Source organism: Ambystoma mexicanum, chromosome 5p (genome assembly GCF_040938575.1).
Source record: "Ambystoma mexicanum isolate Mex_15411 chromosome 5p, UKY_AmexF1_1, whole genome shotgun sequence".
Lineage (NCBI taxonomy): Eukaryota > Metazoa > Chordata > Amphibia > Caudata > Ambystomatidae > Ambystoma > Ambystoma mexicanum.
The window spans coordinates 1,153,398,664-1,153,420,708 of record NC_090930.1 but is presented as its reverse complement, the minus strand read 5'-3'; the positions used below and the strand labels follow the sequence as shown (position 1 = coordinate 1,153,420,708).

At 49.2% G+C, this 22,045-nt stretch overlaps 1 protein-coding gene across 1 annotated transcript in view; it reads right to left on the bottom strand.

Annotated features, from left to right (window-relative positions):
* Window positions 1–22,045, bottom strand: part of GPLD1 (glycosylphosphatidylinositol specific phospholipase D1) — a 701,308-nt gene that overhangs the window by 19,298 nt on the left and 659,965 nt on the right. Inside the window, exons 23-24 of the mRNA XM_069613627.1 lie at window positions 19,986–20,012; window positions 19,842–19,892 (exon numbers count right to left, since the gene is read on the bottom strand). Of these exons, the coding sequence (XP_069469728.1) occupies window positions 19,842–19,892; window positions 19,986–20,012 (78 nt within the window). The remainder of the gene's footprint in view (window positions 1–19,841; window positions 19,893–19,985; window positions 20,013–22,045) is intronic.

Below are 22,045 nucleotides of genomic sequence, written 5' to 3'. Positions count from 1 at the left end.
CCATAGGAGACATAAAAGGTCTCCTGGCAGCCATTCTTGGAGAGAGGGATGATGACCTATGGAGAAGAGAAGGATATTCAAGTGTGACTGCACAAAACACACAGCGCATGATGGAGTGCCGTTTAATAATTGTAGGGCAGGTGTTTGGAGGGCTCTCAGGGTACTGTATCCTGACACATCAGATATGGGTGCAATTATGACACGCAAAATGAAGGAATGAAGATCCTATTGCTTACATTCAGGATATTCAGGGGAAATGGCAGCTTGAAACTCACAATCTGTGGGAAAAGACAGTCGCATTATTTTACAATATTTTATGTCAGGGGTTGCCTTAGCCAGTACAGAGGCAGATGAAAAAACAAGTAGGGATGAAAACGAAGACATTGGGGTGAGATACAGCTGATGATAGTGCACAATTGTCGGTTATTACAAGAGAAAAACAAGAAGAAAGATGAGAATAGGAATATCGAGGAAGCCAATTTAGTTCAGAAAAAGTTGTCAAAATGTGCCACAGAAGGGGCGGTGCTGACAAGCGGAGAAGGAATATTGCAGGCAAATAATTTGCGCCCGATGGACCAAGATGGGTATGGGCTTACGCCACGAGGCAGAGGTATGGGTTGCAGAGAAAGAGGAGGCAGTTTTCAGAATAACCAAGGTGGGTTTCAAAATACACAGACTGAGAATCAGAGTGCCCAGGGAGGATATAACCAAGGAGGGATTAATAGGAGGGTTCCTCAAGTATGTTGGAATTATGGAATGACAGGACATATTGCGCACGTATGTGAGAGTCAAGGGAATATACAAAATGGCCAATTTTCCAGAGGGGGGCCGTTTATCCTCCACCATACAGCACACAGACCAGGGAGGGTTTTGCCCAAGATCACACATATTATCAAGCACCAGCGCCGCAAGTACACAGGTACAACAACGGGGACAAGTACAAATGAATCCACCACAAGGGCAGTCACAACAGGCCCCTTTGCAGACACAACAGTATGCTAACACAGGACAAGTATTGACCCCTAAATCGAAGGATCACTGTGGTAGGAGGAAATCCTTTCACAGGGACATGGATGAGTTTGTATCCACAATAGGACAGCTCACAGGGTGCCTTGATGTGCTCAGTACTATCTGTGTTGTTGGGGTCTCGCTACTTCACTTTCCCGTGTGCCAATGCCCACGGTTTTGCCCGCGGTTTTGAATCGGGACTCGCAACATGGAGAAGCCCGAAACTGTAAGCAGCACAATAGTGTTTCTCGCTCCTCAGACCGAGCGAATAGCCCCGCCCTCGACTTCCGGAATTGTATATCCGGCTACTGGATCTTCGGTAGTACGCGTTGCTTCTCTATTCAGAGTCGCGCTACGCACCGTAAGTTTGTTACTTTTTCTATTCAACAATTGCTATCTAGAGTTGCTCACTTCACTTCCGTCATTCTTTTCTCTTCCCATTTCTCGTTCTGAAAATAAGAATTCTCGATCCTTTTCTATGCTCTGTGAATCAACAGGAAGCCATCTCCTAGTTTCAACAACCGCTCCTGCTGCCGTTGGTTTGTAGCTTACGTCTGTTTTAGCTAGACAGAGTTTGTGATTCTCACTGGGATTTCTTCACGCCTAATCTTGTTGTTATTTACAATCTACATTAGGAACCAGCCTTAGACATCCTTTTCAGCCTTCTATTCCTTCAAGTTCCAGACCTGTAATCTGCTCTTTGCTATTCATCCCTGGGGCAACTGTTTGTGGGTAAGGTCCCAATCTCTTACTGCATTTCTCTTTTCGCACAATTGGACATATTCTTACTCCTTATATGTTATATTAGGCACTTAGCCAACATTAACCATCAGATTGAAATACAAAGACCTAGTAGGGAATAGGCTTGTCAGGGTAAGCTCCTTTCTATACCCTCTACTATTTCACTAGACTTGGGAAACCATATTCTTACTTACCTGCATTTCTACTCTGTTTGAATTAGAATCCTTCCTGACAAGAATCCGGACCACATTAAAACTAGCGTGAGTCTTCACCAGCTGCTTGCAGGAACCCACGCACCCCAGCAGCGCATCACAGGGTTTTTTCCCCTATTGGGGTTTTCCCTGGAGATTCCACTTCTACCTAGCCTTTGGCTGGGTTTAAGAGGGTTTTTTTAGGTAATTCTCTCCTTCATCGATTACTAGACTGTTGACCATCACAGAGTTAAGTGTTATTTACAACTGCCGAGAGACATATTTGGTTTCAAGTGCTTTATTATTATAAAGTTATTACACTGTGACACCAGACCCCTAAGAGGAACCAAGGGTCGATGTGACGATAGGAGGCAAATCCTTTTCTTTTCTCGTAGATACTGGAGCAACTCGTTTGTGTATACGTGAGGGAAAATATCCAATGTCAGATATTGCCATGAATGCTCAAGGGTTCTCTGGAGCTATGAGTCGAGTTCCTTTTACTGATAAATTACTAGTCTCCATAGGAGAATGTGACATGTTCCGTTCCCCTATTATACTCAGGACAGACACCAGTTAATATTTTAGGAAGAGATTTAATGATGAAACTTAACACGACGATTTCATTTACTGATCAAGTAATAGTGTGCTCTACTCCAGGAATACACTATTTTAACGTGGGAGAGTTTATATTGGTGTTCACAGGGCAAGTGGCTCTGTGAGGCGTTCCAGTAGATCCAGAGATTTTTCAATATGGAGTGAGCATTTTACTGACGTGGCTACCTGGGCTGGTGGGAAAGATTGTGAGAATATCCGATGAATTTTTTATTTAGACCACAAATATCCATGGATGAGGGGGGGTAGACACACTATTCCTATAGAGTTGGAAGCAGCTATAGTGTGAAAAGAAATGGCAATGCTCGAAGGAGTAGACGATGAGGGTAGACCATGAAGAACAGTGATAGTTCTTGAGGAAGGGTACAGATTGACTGACATAACTGTTGACGATATGTTCGGAGAGGACAGAAGCGATGATGAAGTGGTGTTCATCATGAGCATTACATCTGGGTAAGGATGGAGAAAAGGTAAGTCCCACAGTGAATGGCAATAATGTGGCAGCAACCAGCATTTTTCAGGAGGATCTTGAAAAGGTGCCGAGTGCCCTATGGCCCACAGGCCCTTATGACATAGGTTTATTGAAGGGAATACGGATGGTTAAAATAAAGCTTAAGCCAGGAGCAATTTTACTCAGAGCAAAAAAGTACCCCATGTCTCGAGAAGCTGATGAAGGTATTTTTCAAACTATTTCAGCACTGATGAATCAGAGGATTCTGGTGCCATCAGAGTCATCGTATAATACCGCAGTGTATCCGATTAAGAAATCTAAAGGAGGGTTGTGGAGATTTATCCAGGATTTGAGACCTCTGAACCAGATTGTAGATGCAGAGTTCCCTTAGTTCCTAATCCGGCGACAGTATTATGTAGTATCCCAGCAGAAGCTCGATACTTCACGGTGAACGACTTGAAAAATGCATTTTTCTAGATCTCATTGCATAAGGACTCCCAAGACTTGACTTCATTTATGTTTCGCTAAAAAGACTAAAACATACTAAGCTGCCTCAAGGGTACTGCTAGTCCCTATCAATGTTTAACAGAGTTCTGCAGATGGATCTAGGGAACATCAATCTTAAAAGTGCAGTGATACAATACGTAGATGACTTATTGATTTGCAGTAAAACAGAGGATGAGTGCAGACAGGACTCTATCCGATTAATGACTATTGTAGCAGACAAGGGATATAAGGTGGACAAGGAGAAGTTACAGTTCTGTCAAGAAGAGGTGTTATACATAGGTCAGTTGATTTCACATGAAGGAAAGAAAGTGGCACCTGAGAGAGCTGAGGCAATCATGAAAACATCAAAACCAAACATTCTGAGACAAATGCAACAGTTTCGGGGTTTGTTCAATTACGTTAGAGACTGGGTGTTTGATTATAGCACGTACACGAGGCCACTTCTGCAAGCGTTAAAGAAAGCACAAGTTGGTAAAACAAAACTAGAATATACTGAAGAAATGGAGGAAGGATTTGAAGAATTGAAAGAAGCAATTCTTACTGCCCAACTTTTAGGGATTCCCAATTATGCTGAGGAATTCTATTTATTTTGAAACACAAATAGGTCAGTAATAACAGCAGTGCTTACACAAAGAATCACATTGCGGTACAAACCTTTGGCATATTACAGTGGGATTTTAGACCCACTTATGAGGGGACACTTCCCTTGCAAATAATCTTTGGCAGCCGCCACGCTTGCAATTGAGAAATCCACAAGTATTGTTATGGGCTGCTCTATTTGCCATTTTAGAGAAACCGAAGGGCACGTTGACATCCTAAAGAGCTTCAGCATATGAGGTAATGATTTGTAATCCGGCGATTAAAATTGTAAGATGTAGAACAGTGTACCCAGCCACATTTATAGCTGAACTTGTAGAAGAAGGTCATCATTTGCATGACTGTGCCAATTATGCTGAATTTTATGATGATATACCCCGTGTAAAGGAGAATGCTTTATTGAGAGGGGAGATTATTTTTATTGATTGTTCTTCGAAAATGGATTTGACTAGTGGGGAAAGGCATTCAGGCGGCGCAGTACTAAGACACAGATTAAATGGAGAATTCGAAGTAGTAGCAAGTGCAAGACTACATCTCACTTTTCAGAGCAAGCAGCAGAATGAATAGCGCTTATTATCACACTCGAGAAGCATTAAGGACAGGAAGTGACCATGTACAGTGACATCGCCTATGTGACGTCAACCGTACATGTGGGGTTGGCACGATGGAAAAGGAGAGGCTACCTGCGCACAGACAGCACTCTGGTGCAACATGCGTCTCTATTGGAGAGACTTGTTAAGGCACTAGAACTCCCAGTAGCCATAGCGGTTGTTAAATGCACAGGAACGAAGGCACAAACGTAGAAGCCAAAAGGGTTGCATATTCTCAGAAATCTCGAGTTTTGATACTGAGAGTATTAAAGAGAATTTAGCTACAACTATATTAGTACAAGAGGGGTTTAACAAGCTGTCAATAACACAATTCATAGAGATTCAGGGAAGCGCACCACAGGAAGAGCAAGAACTGTGGAAACGAAGGGGATGTTCTCCAGCATGGGGTCTGGCATGGATTCACATGCTCATGAATTTTGCCCGTCGTCAGGCCGGGAATCCTCGGTAAAGAAATAAATCAGTATTCGTTTCTGATCTGTCTTTCTTAGTAGTAACCAATCACTGATCTCTGGGTCATACTGCCCACAGCCAATGACTGCCCTCTCCCTAAGCCCCTCCCCTGGCAGCCATCCTCAGATTTTTACCGCACGCTCAAGTGTTGGGAGTCCTTGTGTTTAGCTCTCCAGCTTTTGCTGCGTTTTCATGCTTTTTCAAAGAATTTCTCATTTTTCGGTCAAATAGAGCCTCAAGCTCCACCGTCTCTGCATCCGTTTAACGGGGATCCGTGTCAGATTCTTCTACGCCCCTCAAGGGTGAAGATTTTGTCGAGTTACGCTTCTTGGAGGAGTCCAGGAGTTTCTGCGGCCTACCCGAACATGGCCCAGGAGAAAGGAAGCTCGACGCCCGGAAAGATGTTCAGGGTTTGCCCTGGATGCCAGCTGCAGAATGTGTTCAAGGAGGACGAGCACTCAAAATGTCTCTACTGCCTTCATGAGGACAAAACGCACGTGGAGAAGGACTGTGCGTTTTGCGGGAACATGTCGGAACGGACCATCAGGGACTGACACCTTCGTCTCTCGAACTGGCTGGAAGGAAAGAGCCCGTCAGGTGAGAAGAAGAAGAAGTCAGAGCGGTCTTCTAAGTCCTGTGAGGGCGACCCGGCGACGGGGGCCCAACAGAAGGCAAAGCACCGCGAGTCCGCGGGCCCTGGGAGCGCCGAGCGGTCGGGCTCATCGGCTGCCAGGCAGGGCGCATCCTCTCCAGCGCCATCAACCACGAGCTAACGCTATGGCTCGGGGAAGAGGAAGGCCGAGAACCCAGCGAAGCTTCTGGAGAGGCCCCGGTCGAGCTCGAAGGATCCAGCCGAGGGGGAGCATGGCGGTGACCCTCCCCCCCCAAGGTGAAGGCCACAGGCCCACATAAGGTGGCAAAGGCCTTGATTCACCTGGCCAAGGCCTCTATCGAGGAAGTCGCGGCGACCCTGGTGCAGCCTGTGGAGGCTACACCAGTGGAGGTGACCTCGGGGCCCAGAGTCTCCCTGCCTCCACGGAGGGAAGCCTCTTTCAGACCCATCGAAAAGACCCCCGTGAAGACCCCGGCGGAAAAAGAGGGGGGGTGGTGACCATTGTGGACACGGACACAGCATCCGAGGAGGAGCTGGTAGAAGTCTTAGAGGGCCTCGACGACATCGAAGAGGCCCGTTCCCACGGGAGGGATCCCGACGAAGGTGACGACGCGAGCGACGGCGACACCGGCGAGGGTCCTAGTTACCCGTCGCTCCCGCTGCTTCCGGAGCTGCAGGACAACTCGGCGGCCATTTTGTTGGCAATACAATCATTATGTTCGGAGATAAGGATGAGATTGCCCTTACCACCGACGGAGAAACCGGAACCAGGCTCGACGGAGGAGCCAGAGCCAGGCCCGGCGGGAAGCCCCCCGAACAAGACAAGACGGATCCATTCAGCCCCACCTTTTCAGCCCTCGCGGCCTACTCAACCTTTGCCCATGTCCCCCGTCCCTGGGGATGACACGGGAACGGACACGGCCACGACGGGTACCGACGACGACGGCGGTGACGGCGGGACGGAGCTCCCATCACCCCCAGCCCGGGCCTCCCCACCCGACGAGATCAGATCTTTCCATGCAATGATCGCCAGGGCATCCGAGCTTTTTCAGCTCTGCCCCAAAGAGAAGAAGAAGGAAGGTTTCCTTTACCAACGGCGCGAGGCCAAGAGGAAAACAGTCCTCACCGTGCCTCTGCTGGATGACATCTGGGACGAGGGCCTCACCCTTCTCAAGAACCCATCTACGACGCCTGCCAAGAGGGATCGGTACGAGAAGAAGTACCGGGTCCCCGACGCGGCCCCTTTGTGCCTTAAGGCACAACCGACCCCTGACTCGGTCGTCTCAGCGGCGGCCAAGAAGAAAGCGGGGGGGCATCGCCCTCAACGTCAACTTCCCAGCCAGACGGCGAAGGAAAGAAGCTGGACGCAATGGGACGATGAGTTATCTCGTCGGCGGCAACAACGATTAAGGCGGCCAACGCCCTCGCGATCGTGGCCCGCTACGACAGGGAGTTATGGTACAAGATCGCCCCCCTGTTGGACTTCCTACCGGATGACAAGAGGGCTGAGGGCCTGGAGATCTTGCAAGAAGGCAAAGTGGCATCGGACCACGCCATTATGGTGGCAACGGACATTGCCGACACCGGTTTCCGCTAGCTAGGCAACAGTGTTTGCCTTAGAAGACGAGGGTGGCTCAAGGGGACGAATTTCCGCCAGGACGTACAAGCCAAGGTTTTGGACATGCCGTTCGACGGGAACAATCTGTTTGGGAAAACAGAGGATGAGTCACTCCAAGCCATCAAGGCGGACATGGAGACAGCTAAGGCCCTATGCGTTCTCTGGCAATGAAGGCCGTCCTTTCGGAGCACCGGAGGCAAGCAGGGTGCCTCCAAAGGATTTGGCGGTGGCTCCTCTACGTACCGCCAAGCGGCCTGCTCCTCGTCGCAGGAAGCCCATAGAAGACGAGGCAAGTCGGGTGGACCCCGCCGTCGTCGCCAAGGAGGCAAAGGCGGCAAGGCGTCCTCCAAGCAAGATTGAACTGACCGTGGTGTCGGGCCCCCACCGAAGCACCCCGGTGGGAGGCAAAGTTAGTCAGCGTGTGGGAGTCCATCTCCACCGACCGTTGGGTGCTGGACGCCCTGGCCCAGGGGCACGCCCTCGAATTTCTAAAAAAGTGCCCCCGCATTCCACCCATGGCCAGGAAGGAAACTCACGTCCCTCAACTGCTATTGGAGGTAAGGGCGATGCTCAAAAAAGGTGCCATTGAGGTTGTCCCGAAGAGGCTCCTGGGCTCCGCAGTATACTCAAGGTACTTCCTTGTGAAAAAGAAGACAGGGGGATGGCGCCTCATCCTGGACCTGCGACGACGTACATCAAGGCGCAGAAGTTCCAGATGGTCACCCTCCAGCACGTGCTGGGACAGCTGGAGGAGGGCGATTTTCTGTCGTCGTTGGATTTGGAGGATGCGTACTTCCACATCCCCATTCTAAAAGGACACCGAAGGTTCCTCAGGTTCGTGGTCCAAGGACGGCACTACCAGTTCAAGGCCCTCCCGTTCGGATTGAAGTCGGCACCCAGGGTGTTCACCAAGTGCCTCGCACCGGTGGTGGCACGGCTGCGCCTGCAGGGGATCCACATCTATCCCTACCTGGACGACTGGCTCATCCGAGCAAGGACAAGGGAGCTCGCCGTAGAACACACAGCGAAGACCGTCCAGCTGCTCACGGACCTGGGATTCTCCATCAACTTTCCCAAATCCCACCTGGTCCCGTCGCAAGTCGCACTGTTTCTGGGAGCCAAGCTCGACACCATGGCGCGTCTGGCCTCGCCGTTGGAGGAAAGGACGAAGGCCATCCTGGGCAAGGTGCAGCGTCTGCTGGCCACAGACGTGGCCAGGGTGAGGTCCATCAAGTCCCTCCTTGGAATGATGTCCTCCTGCATATATCTTGTGCGCCTGTGCAGGCTTTGGATGCGCCCTCTGCAAGAGTTCCTCGATGCCCGCTGGATCCAAGCGACGGGCAGCTTCGAGGACAGGATCCCACTCAATGAGACCTTCCGACGAGCGATCCAGTGGTGGGGCACCCGCGCTAAACTGATGGCGGGCACAGACTTTCAGACCCCATCTCACCAGATAACGGTGACGACGGATGCCTCCCTGGAAGGGTGGAGGGCGCACACCGGAGAACTTCACGCGAGAGGCCTTTGGCTCCCGGAGGAGAAGCCGCTCCACATCAACATCCTGGAGCTCCATGCAGTGTTCTGGGCCCTCAAGTCCTTTCTCCCGTCACTCAAGGGCAAGGTGGTGAGAATCTTCACCGACAACACCACCACGATGTTCTACATCCGGAAGCAGGGAGGAACCAGATCCTCAGCCCTCTCCAAGGAAGCTCAGGATCTGTGGCATTGGGCCGTCGCCCAAGGGATGTTTCTGGTGCCTTTTCATCTGGCAGGGATAAAAAACACCATCGCCGACTCACTCAGCAGGGAGCTGCGCTCGTGCCACAAGTGGGAACTATGTCAGGATCAAGTGGATCGACTCTTCCGATGATGGGGAAAACCGCAGATCGACCTGTTCGCGACGGCGACAAACTCCAAGTGCCAGAGGTTCGCCAGCAGGTTTCCCCAGCCGAGGAGCATGGGCGATGCTTTCTCATTCCCCTGGGACGGCCTGTTCCTATATACGTTCCCTCTGTTGCCGTTGCTGCTCCGACTCGTCAAACAGCTCAAGAGGTCCCGGTGCAGGATGATCCTCATTGCACCGGCGTGGATGAGGCAGATTTGGTTCCCGGACCTTCTGGACTTGTCAGCGTCCCCACCAGTCAAGCTGCCGACAGACGCGGATCTTCTCAGAAGAGAAGGAAGCGCCATACTTCATCACGACCCGGAGTCGCTGAACTTGCAGGCCTGGCTCCTGCAGCACTAGAGTTTGGAGGGTACAATATCCCGGGTGACTGCAGAGAGGTTCTTGCAAAGGCCAGGGCATCCTCAACTCTCAAGTGCTACGGACATAAGTGGAAGAGGTTCTCTGTCTGGTGCTGTGCACAGAAGATTAACCTTCTACGGATTACGGCCCCTCAAGTGCTGCCGTACCTACTGTCGCTGGCCAAGGCTGGACTGGCTCACGCCTCCATCAAGACACATCTGGCTACGATCCACCGATACACCAGAACCACAGGACGGGCGTCCTTGTGGCCCCATCGCCTGGTGAAGGAATTTATGAAGGGACTGTTCCGATCGTTCCCGCCGGTGAAGGGCCCTGCCCCAGCGTGGGAGATCAACATGGTGCTGACCAGGCTCATGGGGGCGCCATTCGAGCCCCTGCATTCGGCACCGTTGAAGTTCCTGTCATGGAAGACTGCGTTTCTTGTGGCCATCACCTCCGCACGACGAGTGGGAGAGATCCAGGCCCTATCCTGCAAGCCTCCGTTCTTGACTTTTCACGACACAAGGGTGGTGCTGAGGACACACCCCTCCTTTATGCCCAAGGTGCCATTGGACTTCCACCTCAACGAGACCTTGGTGTTACCTGTTTTCTTTCCGTCGCCTTCGTCGCCGGCCGAGAGGACTTTGCACTCGCTGGATGTGGCTAGAGCGCTGAATTTCTACGTGGACAGCACAAAGAGTTTTCGGAAGACATCACAGCTATGTGTGAACTTTGGACCTGTGAACCAAGGGAAGGCTCTCTCGAAGGCTTCCATTTCCAGATGGCTCTCCGGCTGCATCATGCACTGTCATCGGTTGGCAAACTGACCATTGCCCGGCCGTCCGAGAGCCCATTCGACCAGAGCGATCTCTGCTACTACGGCGTTCCTGTCTGGTGTGCCCCTGCTGGACATCTGCAGGGCTGCTACGTGGAGGTCGACTCACACCTTCACGAGATTCTACTGCGTCGATTGGGACTCCAGGGAGGAGTCCAGGGTCAGCCAAGCAGTGCTGCGCAACCTGTTCGCCTGAAGGTGGGCCTGGTGAGGAGGTAAGAGTTGCTTAATGTTGAGTTTATGTAATGCTTAATGTTGAGCCTTTTGCCACCTCCCGTGGTTGTGCATGTGTGTACTGCTATGTATTCTTGTATTCATGAGCATGTGAATCCATGCCAGACCCCATGCTGGAGAAGGAACAAGTTACTTACCTGTAACTGTTGTTCTCCAGCATGGGTCTGGCATGGATTCACATGCAAACCCTCCCTCCTTCCCCTCTGCGGCTCTTCACTTGGTCTTACTGCCACTTTACGTGCTACCAAATCAGTGGATGACTGCCAGGGGAGGGGCTTAGGGAGAGGGCAGTTATTGGCTGTGGGCAGTATGACCCAGAGATCAGTGATTGGTTACTACTAAGAAAGACAGATCAGAAACGAAACTGATACTGATTTATTTCTTTACCAGGGATTCCCGGCCTGACGACGGGGAATATTCATGAGCATGTGAATCCATGCCAGACCCATGCTGGAGAACAACAGTTACAGGTAAGTAACTTGTTCCTTCTTTATCCCCCATGGAAGATTTATGTCAACAAGTTATAGCACTGGAAAGCCAGTTATGCCAGTAACTTTATTGAAGGTTGCGCTTGAACAGCTGCATTACCATGTGCATGTAACTAGAGAAAGTCTTGCTGTTAGTATTGCAGATTACTGGTTCATTCCTAATTTGTTGGAACACGTTGCACTGTTTATGGTGAAGTGTATCGTGTGTCAGAAGTTTACCGCTGGGCATTACACTGAGAACAATAAGAGGAGTAATACTTCGACCAAATGGTCAGTTTCAGCATCTACATAATGACTATGTCGATATGCTGCAGACATGTAATGGATATAGGTATCTATTAGTGGTGGTGTATCCCTTTTCTAAGTGGATCGAGGCAGGTCCGTGTACACACCCTGATGCCACTTGTGCAGCAAAGTTCTTAGCGCACAAAGTATTTCTGAGGTGGGGTGTGTGTGAGGTACTAAACTCCAATAATGGGCCACATTTTGTTAATGAGCTATTTGAACAAATAGGACTTTTACTAAGTATAAAACACAAGTTCTCGTCTGCTTATCACCCGAAAGCGAAAAATACAGTGAGAGACTCAACTGCATCCTCAAAGAAAGGATCATCAAGATTACATTGACTTTGAAAAAGGGATGGCTGTATTGCCTATCCCAGGCCTTATATGCCCTTTGGAATCAGCCAGGATCAGACCACCACCTCAACCTGCATGAGCAAGTGACAGGTCGTCGAATGAGAACGCCCCTTACACCTCTGTCTGGGAATAAGAGTGATGCCCAGAGTGTAGCTAAAACTTTAGGTGATGAGATGCATGATTATTTGACATGTATGACTTCTAGTATTTCTTTCATTTCAAGTCAAGTGCCAAGGGGGTCGGTCTAAAAGCACGGAAGAAGATCATTCGGCAACCAATCCAAGTGAACTATTACCACCACCTAAGATATATGCTGGGGTCCTAGTGCTGATTAACATTTATACCAGGAAGTGGCATGAGCCACATTTTCATGGCCCTTTTATTGTCGAAGAAGTGTCCCCTTCTGCAGTTAAAGTACAAGAAAAAAGAGCTTGGTTGCACTTGAGCGACATGAAGATTTATGAAGGCAAGACTGTCCCTCCCACCATTGCTGATACAGAAGCAAGACAAGAAGGATTTCCGCATGTGCAGACCCGTTGATGACCAAGAAGAAGGACGATAAAACGACGAGTGATTAATGCATACTTTATTTGGACTGGAGTTCAACAGACACTCCTTATATTTATTTTAGCAGGGAGTGCGAAGAATTTTGAAATTAACTTTTAGAAATATATTGAAGCAGAGAATAATGAATCAGAGTTATGCCTAATTGTCAGTTCTTGATCAGAAATTGGAAAAAAGACCAGTATACAGATTCATTTCGTGGAGAATATTTGTTTTAAGTGATTAAAACATATGGTACCTGCCGGCAGTGACGTTCATCGGCTTGTGGTTTCTGTCTTTGTGTTCATACTTCAATCTTACCCTGCTCTTGCTAGAAGAGACGTTAATATTCACTCTTTCTTACAGGATCCAAAAAAAAAACGGTCCAGTGATATGAAGACTCCTTATTGCTATAATTGTACAAATTAACCAGTTGCCGACATAAAAGACATTTGATGATTGTATTAAAATAATTAATGAAGCAGGTGGCATGATCATAGAATGTGAACAAGTTCAGCAAGCAGTAGGATGGAGTGAGAAATGGATGCCCAGATTTCTATGCATGATATATATTTGCATGATTGTTCTGGTTGTCTTTCTATTCCTTCTTTTTCACAGACTCTATCATCTTAGTACTTCTGCTGAAGAAAGAGTTCCTGTGGTTCTCCCACTGTGAAAACAAATAAAGACAGGCTGTTTGATTTCTATAAGTATATTGGGAGACACAAAAGAGATGCACAGGAAGATAGTGAAGGGATAAATACCTATCTAGATAATACAGCTCACCTGGGGAATAACATGCGTGATACCAACACATGAAAAAGGTGGGGGGGAAAAGCATCTAATGATGGTTGCTAAGTCTGCTCTCTCATCCCCTACGTCATGAATACAGTAAGAACTTTCATTTTGAAGGAGGTTCCAGAGCATGGTGCAAAGTGCCTCAGCCATCTTTCAACATGTACTACTCGAGGATAGTTCCAAGGAAGTTGGGCGACCTTGCAATGGAGATCAAATTGGTAATTTCCATACCAAGATGGCTACCTCAAGAATCTACAAATGGAAAAGGAGCCTGGATGGAAAAGCAAGATGCTTGTGTATCCTGCCAAAGGACAGGATGAGGTGATCATTGAAGACATGAAGTGGATGAATTTCACTGATGTGACCGAAGTAGCCGGATCACCTGGATGTTGGGAACAAACTCAATTATTGATCTATGGACGAGTGAATTCCAAAAAGGGATGGGAAGAAGGAATTATGTCCTGTGCAGCTCATCTGCTGAAAACAGATTACGTACAAGAGGTGCAGTAGGTGAATGATGGATGCTTAAAGTCATGGGCAGGCACTCCAAATTGTTAACTTGGGTAGAAGAGGAATCAGGCCCAGTAGTTGTAATCCCATTGGTTAATGCGACACTATGCTTTCAAAGACATGGAAAGAACCATGTGGAATAAAAGAAAGAATGCAAAACCCCAATTGACGTTCCCAGGATGGGAGAAGGGACAGCCATCCTTATGGACCGATATTGGGCTTGTGGATCTAGAGCTTATATGAGGTTGCCCAAGGATTATGTTCCTTAGTGCTCATTCATGTTCCAGCATTAGCGATTCCTCAGAGCGACCTGAATATTGGTTAATTTCCAAAAGTGGATTTCCACTTGAGAAAAAGATCACTTGAACTTCTCTGACGGACAAAAAGAGAACATTATTTCTCAGATAAATCGATAACAGCATATGATACAATTTCTGAGGAGCAAAGGTTGTTCAGCAGGAATGCTATGATAATGATGAATATATTTATGTCTGGAATCCAAACAGTGGTGAATGCTAAGTGGTTACAAATCACTAGATGGGAGCTTCTGCAGGCATCAATGCTACCATAAAGGGATTCAATGCCATTAAAGAAGAGCTGAGAGCCATAAGACTGATGACCCTCCAGAACAGGTATTTCCTTGATATGATCACAGCAAAGGAAGGCCATCATGTTGCACATTTACACCTTCTCACGATCAACAAAGTGGAAACTTGACAGAGGCCATAACATTGTTGACAGACCTACATAACAAGATGGAAGATGAGACGTATGATATTGAAGATGACAGTTGGTTTGCTTCCTTGTTTCATGGATCCCTCAGTGGGTGGCGAGCATATTGAAAGTCCTTTGAGTAATATTGGTGATGGTGATGTTTGTATTCTGCGTAGTCAGGATGGTGATTGCCCAATGCAGGAAAATGGCAAAGAAGGTGGTAGGGATGAAGATCATGATTGATATCAAGCCTGAACCAACCGCCAATGAGCTGACTGATGGCACTGTCAGGAAATACATAGAGGCCAGTATTGTAGCACCTGAAGGAACAAAGTTACTGTATCCAAAGAATCATAAGAAGTATGTTGGACAATGGGTCTATTGTACCCCGAATGGACAATGTAACTACATGACCTCGAGTGTAGATGAACATGTCAAATCAGCAGGCTCCGAGGGGAGTGATGAAGATATGGATGGCAAAGAAACGCTTCTGCAAGAGAAAATACCTGGATCTGGAAACAATTGCAGAGGTGGTTGAGGACTCGACCAGAGAGGGGAATGGAGAGAAGCAGCTGCATGCCTCTGAAGGAAAGCCTGCTCCCCTACCTCATATATGTTGAAAGCTTGAGATTGTGCCGTGTTTGACACCAGCAGTTGTGCCAATACCACAAAGTATGTTCGAAAGAAGCTACCCATGGATACAACCCTATCGAATGTATCTCTGAAGGGATGACAATTAGAGGGAGGAACTCCCTGAAGGAATATGAGAAAGAGCAAAGAAAAGAAGCCTGTGACATCATAATAAAGTATGAACAACATCTCAGGATACTGGCTGAAAAGGATGTATATATCCTGAAGAGACTAATGACGAAGTAAAGAATCAAGTGAACTTTTAAATACGAAAAAGAAAATTACACATGCACAAAGTGCTGCAGAGAATCAACTGTTCAATAATTATACAGATGCTGAAATGCAAGTAGACTGAGTCATCATAGAAGCTGGCTATATGTAGTGAATAGAATGCAGACGAAGCCGCCATTGTATAAAAGCTGGACATTGGTATCATGAATTTTAGTAAGCCAGGACCCCTGAAGAGGGAAGAGAAAACTTTGAGGCTGATTCATGGAATTTGTGCGCGGAAAAAATGTTTAACGAATGGGGATTTGCGGGCAGAATGGCGCACAAATCCCCGTTTTTTGGCGCACAAATTCCATGAATCAGTCCCTTTGTTGCAGCAAGAATGAGCTGAATCATGGAGCTGCATGGCAAGGCTGTCTGGCCTGAAGTCAAGACTGAAGCAGCCAAAGTCAGCTAGCTATTCCAGAAAGGAGTGAATGTACGATGGATGAATCGTCTCTTGTTAAGGTGCAAAGAAGGAACACCAAGAGTGCCAAGTTTAATTCATTTAAGACAGTTAAAAGCTGCAGAATGGAGCAAATTGTGGTCTCCTGTCACGTGAACCAATGATGAAAATAAATTTCAAACTTGGAGTCCTAGAACATGATAGCGAGTGCCTTCACTCCCATGTATTCTCAGAGACAAGGATACTCTGCAAGGCCAAGTTCAAAGTCAATCTTCATGGCAGAAGGCATGGGCGATGAGAGATGTTGGGCTAATTGGGTGGGGATGCAGAGTCAAGCCCATCTCCTTGCACCTGGGTCTGGGTTTACATGCTGCTAAGTGAACTCAATGTTCCAGACATGGCACAAGCATGCCAACCAATTGGAGTGGTCCATATAGCAAAGTACCTTATAGTTTTAGAACCAATGAGAAACTGTGTATCTAATGTTTCTGATGATGACATGTTTTAAAGGTAGGCACATGTAGTCCACCTGGGCAGCCAATTACAATACTAGTTCCAATAGATGATATACTTAGATGTTCCCGTTAAGCCTATCCCGATCCCCAGTAGGTTTTTCATTATTTGCCACATAGTATGATGTCACCTCTGACGTATTTTGGATATATAACCTTTGTTTTGTGAAAAGATCGCTGAGAGAAATCGAGCATACATCCGTTGATCTTCGTTGTAACTCCTTGTTTTAGATCATTGTTAATAAAACAGTACTTTGCCATCTTCCTGAGTTGGTTCGGTTATTTGGACTTAGAGTTTGTCTCTGTGATCCCATCCATTGCCTGCACGTTCCTAAAGGGCCGTAAGCTCAGAAGGAGTAGGGAAAGGCGGGTGGATGGCGGTAGAAAGAGTTGGGTTTTTAGAGAGAGTTGGATGGGGTAGAGTGGGTGTGTGGGGTAGAGATATTTTGGTAGTATGGGTGGGTGAGGATAGAGAGAGTGGGGGTTTGTGGTAGAAAGTCTGGGAATAGGGTGGGTTGGGGTAGAAAGCATGGGGATCAGGTTGTGGAGGTAGAAAGATTGGGGTAGGGTGGGTGGGGGTAGAGAGAGTGTGGGTAGTGTGGGAGGGTGTGTGTAAAGAGTTGTGCTAGGGTGGGTGTTAGGGGGGAGAGAGAGTGGTGGTAAGGTGGGTGGGTGGGGGTAAAGAGAATGGGGGTAGTGTGTGTGGGGTAGAGAGTGTGGGGGTGTAGAGAGAGTAGTGTGAGTGGCTGGGTGTAGAGAACATTGTCATAGAGTGGATTTGGGGGTAGAGAGAGTGGGCGTTGATGGTAGAGAGAGTGGGCGTAGGGTGTGTGGGTGGGGGTGAAGAGAGTGGGTGTAGGGTGGGTGGGTGGGGGTGAAGAGAGTGGGTGTAGGGTGGGTGGGTGGGGGTAGAGAGAGTGGGCGTAGGGTGGGTGGGTGGGAGTAGAGCGAGTGGAGATATGGTGGGGGTAGAGAGAGTGGGGGTAGGGTGGGTGGGTGGGAGAGGAGGAAGTGGGGGTTGGGTGGGGGAGACAGAGTGGGGTTGGGTGGGTGGGGGGAGGGGCAAGTGGGGTTGGGTGGGTGAGGGGAGAGAGAGTGGGGCTAAGGTGGGTGGGGGTAGAGAGAGTGAGGGTAGGGTGGGTGGATGGGGGAGAATGGGTGTAGGGTGGGTGGGAATTAGGTAGAGAAAGTGGGTATAGGGTGGGTGGGTGAAAGAGAGTGGGGCTAGGATGAGTGGGTGGGGGTAGAGAAAGCGGTGGTAGGGTGGCTGGATGGGGTAGAGAAAGTGGGGGTAGGGTGAGTGGGTGGGGGTAACGAGAGTTGTGCTAGGGTGGGTGTTAGGGAGAGAGAAAGTGGTGGAAAGGTGTGTGTGTGGTGGTAGAGAGAGTGGGCGTAGGGTGGGTGGGGGTAAAGAGAGTCGGGGTAGGGTGGGTAGGGGTAGAGCGTGTGGGGGTAGGGTGGGTGGTGGTAGAGAGTGTGGGGGCAGGGTGAGTGGGTGGGTGTAGAGAAAGTGGGGGTAGGGTGGATGGATGGGTCGGAGTAGAGAGAGTAGGAGTAGGGCGGGTGGGTGGGGGTAGAGAGAGTGGGGTTGGGGCAAGTGGGTTGGTGAGGGTAGGGTGGGTGGCGTTAGGGAGGGTGGGCATAGAGAGAGAGGGGGTATGGTGGGTGGGGGTAGAGAGAGAGGGGGTAGGGTGGGTGGGAGTAGAGAGAGTGGGAGAGAGTGGGGATAGGGTGGGTAGGAGTAGAGAGAGTGGGAGAGAGTGGGGTAGGGTGGGTGGGTGAGGGTAGAGAGAGTGGGGGTAGGGTGGTAGTGTGAGAGTAGAGAGAGTATGGTTGGGTGGAATTAGGGAGAGTGGGAGTAGGATGGGTGGGTGGGTTTAGAGAGTGTTGGAGTAGGGCGGGTCGGGGTAGAGAGAGAGGGGGTAGGGTGGGCGGGGGTAAAGAGAGTCGGTGTAGGGTGGGGGTGGTTGAGAGACTGTGGGTCGGGTGGGTGGGGGTGACAGAGTCAGGGTAGGTTGGATGGGGGTAGAGAGTGTGGGGGTAGGGTGAGTTTTGGTAGAGAGAGTGGGGGTAGGATGGGGGTATAGAGAGTATGGGTGGGTGGGATTAGAGAGAGTGGGAGTAGGATGGGTGGGTGGGATTAGAGAGTGTGGGAGTCGGGTGGGTGGGGGTAGAGAGAGTGGGAGAGAGTGGGGGTAGGGTGGGTGGGGGAGGGTAGAGAGAGTCGGAGCGAGTGGGGGTAGGGTGCTAGTGTGGGAGTAGAGAGAGTGTGGGTGGGTGGGATTAGAGAGAGTTGGAGTAGGATGGGTGGGTTGGATTAGAGAGTGGGAGTAGGGTGGGTGGGGTTATAGAGAGGGGGTAGGGTGGGTGGGGGTAAAGACAGTCGGGGTAGGGTGGGTGGGGGTTGAGAGAGTGGGGGTAGGGTGGGTGGGGAATGACAGAGTCGGGGTAGATTGGGTGGGGTTAGAGAGTGTGGGGGTAGGGTGAGTTTTGGTAGAGAGAGTGGGGGTAGGATGGGGGTATAGAGAGTATGGGTGGGTGGGATTAGAGAGAGTGGGAGTAGGATGGGTGGGTGAGATTAGAGAGTGTGGGAGTCGGGTGGGTGGGGGTAGAGAGAGTGGGAGAGAGTGGGGGTAGGGTGGGTGGGGGAGGGTAGAGAGAGTGGGAGCGAGTGGGGGTAGGGTGCTAGTGTGGGAGTAGAGAGAGTGTGGGTGGGTGGGATTAGAGAGAGTTGGAGTAGGATGGGTGGGTTGGATTAGAGAGTGGGAGTAGGGTGGGTGGGGTTATAGAGAGGGGGTAGGGTGGGTGGGGGTAAAGAGAGTCGGGGTAGGGTGGGTGGGGGTTGAGAGAGTGGGGGTAGGGTGGGTGGGGGATGATAGAGTCGGGGTAGATTGGGTGGGGTTAGAGAGTGTGGGGGTAGGGTGGGTGCTGGTAGAGAGAGTGGGGGTAGGGTGGGTGTAGAGAAAGTGGGGTAGTGTGGATGGATCGGGGTAGAGAGAGTGGGGGTAGGGCAGGTGGAGGTAAAGCGAGTGGGAGTAGGGCGGGTGGGTGGGGGTAGAGAGTGTGGTGTTAGGGCGGGTGGGTTGGTGGGGGTAATGTGGGTGGGGTTAGGGAGGGTGGGCATAGAGAGAGAAGGGGTAGGGTGGGTGGGAGTAGAGAGAGAGGGGGTAGGGTGGGTGGGAGTAGAGAGAGAGGGGGTAGGGTGGGCCTGGGTAGAGAGAGTGGGAGAGAGTGGGGGTCGGGTGGGTGGGGGTAGAGAGAGTGGGAGAGAAAGGGGGTAGGGTGGGTGGGGGTAGAAAGAGTGGGAGAGAGTGCGGTAGGGTGGTAGTGTGGGAGTAGAGAGAGTATGGGTGGGTGGGATTAGAGAGTGTGGGAGTAGGGTGGGTGGGGGTATGTTCTAAGGGAAACCAATGGGAAACTTACTGGTAGCTGCAGTCTACCACATACAGACAGGGGTCACACATAGATAAAATATAGACAAAGCGCCCAAACAAAACATACATGGCTGACATAGAGTCAAAATAGAAAACCACAAAGTAAATGTGGTTGGTGGAAAACACATGCAAAATACCTTTCATGAACAAAACCTGACACATACGATGGAGTTATTTTTCTACTGTACCTTCTGTTTTGATTTTAAAGCGACCAGAGAGCTTCCAAATCTGGATTTGTCCTGTAAAATAAATTAGGTTGTCAAACACATGAAGAAAATACAAAGCTTGCATTACTTTGCCAAGGGTTTTTATAATGTATGTGGATCACTCACCTCGGGATAAATAAGTACATACTGGGCCTGAAAGGAAATATCGGATGTAGTTAATTAGAGCACTTGCACAACACCAAGGAAACCAAACCAAGCTGACGATTAGTCTTGAAGCAGCCGCGCTTGTTCCTGCTTTCATTCCAACAGAGCACATCCTAGAAGAGGCACAATTTAGGGGCTTCAAGAATGTTAGTCATTTTGTACTCGGCTCTAAGGTGTTGTAGAATATCAGAGATCCATCCCATCAACCTTTATATAACACTAACTCAAAACAAGCTTTGGCAAAGGCAATAGTTCTCGCTATTTTAAAGGCACTGCATAATACGTGTGTGTGTGTGTCTTTAGTATGTGGGAATGTGTGCATATGTTTAGCAATATGTCCTGTATGAGTGTGTGCGTGTGTGTGTCTAGATGGGCATGTTATGTGTCTACGTGCAGGTTTGCTATGTATGTGCATTGTGGGAATGTATGTGCAGCTTGGATGCCTATACGCGGTATTGAGGTCCATTTCATTGGGTACATGTATTTGCAGTGTGCATGTGCATGAGCAATGTGTGGATGTATGTGCAGCATGTAGGCGTGTCCACAGTGTGTATATGCACAGTGTGTGTGTGTGTGTGTGTGTGCGCGTGTGTGCGTGTACTGCATGCGTGTGTGTGTGTGTGTGCGCGTGTATTGTATGCGTGTGTGTTTCTGTGTGGAAATGTGTTCAGTGCATGGCACATGCATGGAGTGTGCAGCTTAGGGTGCATGGGCATTGTACATGGATGTGTTTAGTGTGTGTGTGTGTAGAGTGAGGGTGCATGTGTGCAGGATCATGGTGCATCTGTGCAGTGTGAAAGTGCATGTACATTGTGAGGGTGCATGTGCAGTGTGAGGCCAGTATGAGAGTCGGTGTGCAGTGTGAGAATGGTGTGGAGGGCATGGTGTATGCAGAATGTGGGTGTATGTGCAGTGCAATGCATGTGGGAATTATGCAGGTGTATGTCGTGACAACGTCAGGCGCACTTGGGCAGTGGACAGTCACAGAACAGCTCTGGAGATTCTCCAAGGGACTCCAATGACCCCAGGGCCACGAATACCGAAGTCCAGAAGGACACACCCTATGGAGGGACCCTGAAGCTCACTTCGAGCCGGCCTAAACACACGAGAAAAGAAAGCTGTCTCCCTGAAAGGGAGCTGAGTTACAAGCTCTGGAGTTTACCGCAGTGAGCCCAGTTGCTGTCTTTCCTTTTGTATCATTAACAAAGAAGGTACAGAACCAAGTTCTCCAAACTCGGGGGTTGCAGGGCTCCCGAGGGAACAAGATTATCACTTTGCAAAGCCCCAACACGTTTGAGGGCGATTTTTTCTTTCTCCGGCAACACTGCAGAGAGAAACAATCTATACTATGAGCAGAGCTCCGCCTGGCAGTCTCCCAAAACCTTGAGTGCGCCGGCTCTCTCTTAGGGCTCACATTAAGCCAGTCCGCCCGACAAACATTTTTTTTTATTTTCTATGCAAGGAGTTCGAACGTGCACACTGCTGGTGACTAGCCAGTATCATGTTGCACTGTGCTATGACTTACGTGGGGAGTTTCGAAATTCTCAGACTGCTTGACACAAAGCCCATAACAGGATTTATGTGTCAGTCTATTGTATAAAACAAAAGAAATTGTGCACCTATGAAACAGCACAGTGCGCTGCAACACTGGATTGTGAATGGTAGGGCCGGGTTGAAACCCTTAGCACGGGACAGTAAAAAAAGCCATTTCTTTTAGCGCCCCGTGCTGGGGATTCGAACTGAGCGCTGCTGATGACAGGCCAGTGTCACATTGAATTGTGCTATTTCATAGGTGCAGGAGTGGCCATGTTAGCCTCTCGCCACAGTCAGAATAGATCAGCTACATTCTGATCTCCTGGCCATTTACATGCTATGGCTTTCAAAGGAAAGTACTAGACTATGCTAAAGGTCAAGTGGATTTTGCTAGCCCTGCCCAATCTAGGTTTCTCATACATTCCTCCTACTACGAGATAGCCAGTGGCCTCACCATGTTACTCTTCTTTTCAGTGATAAATGAGGTT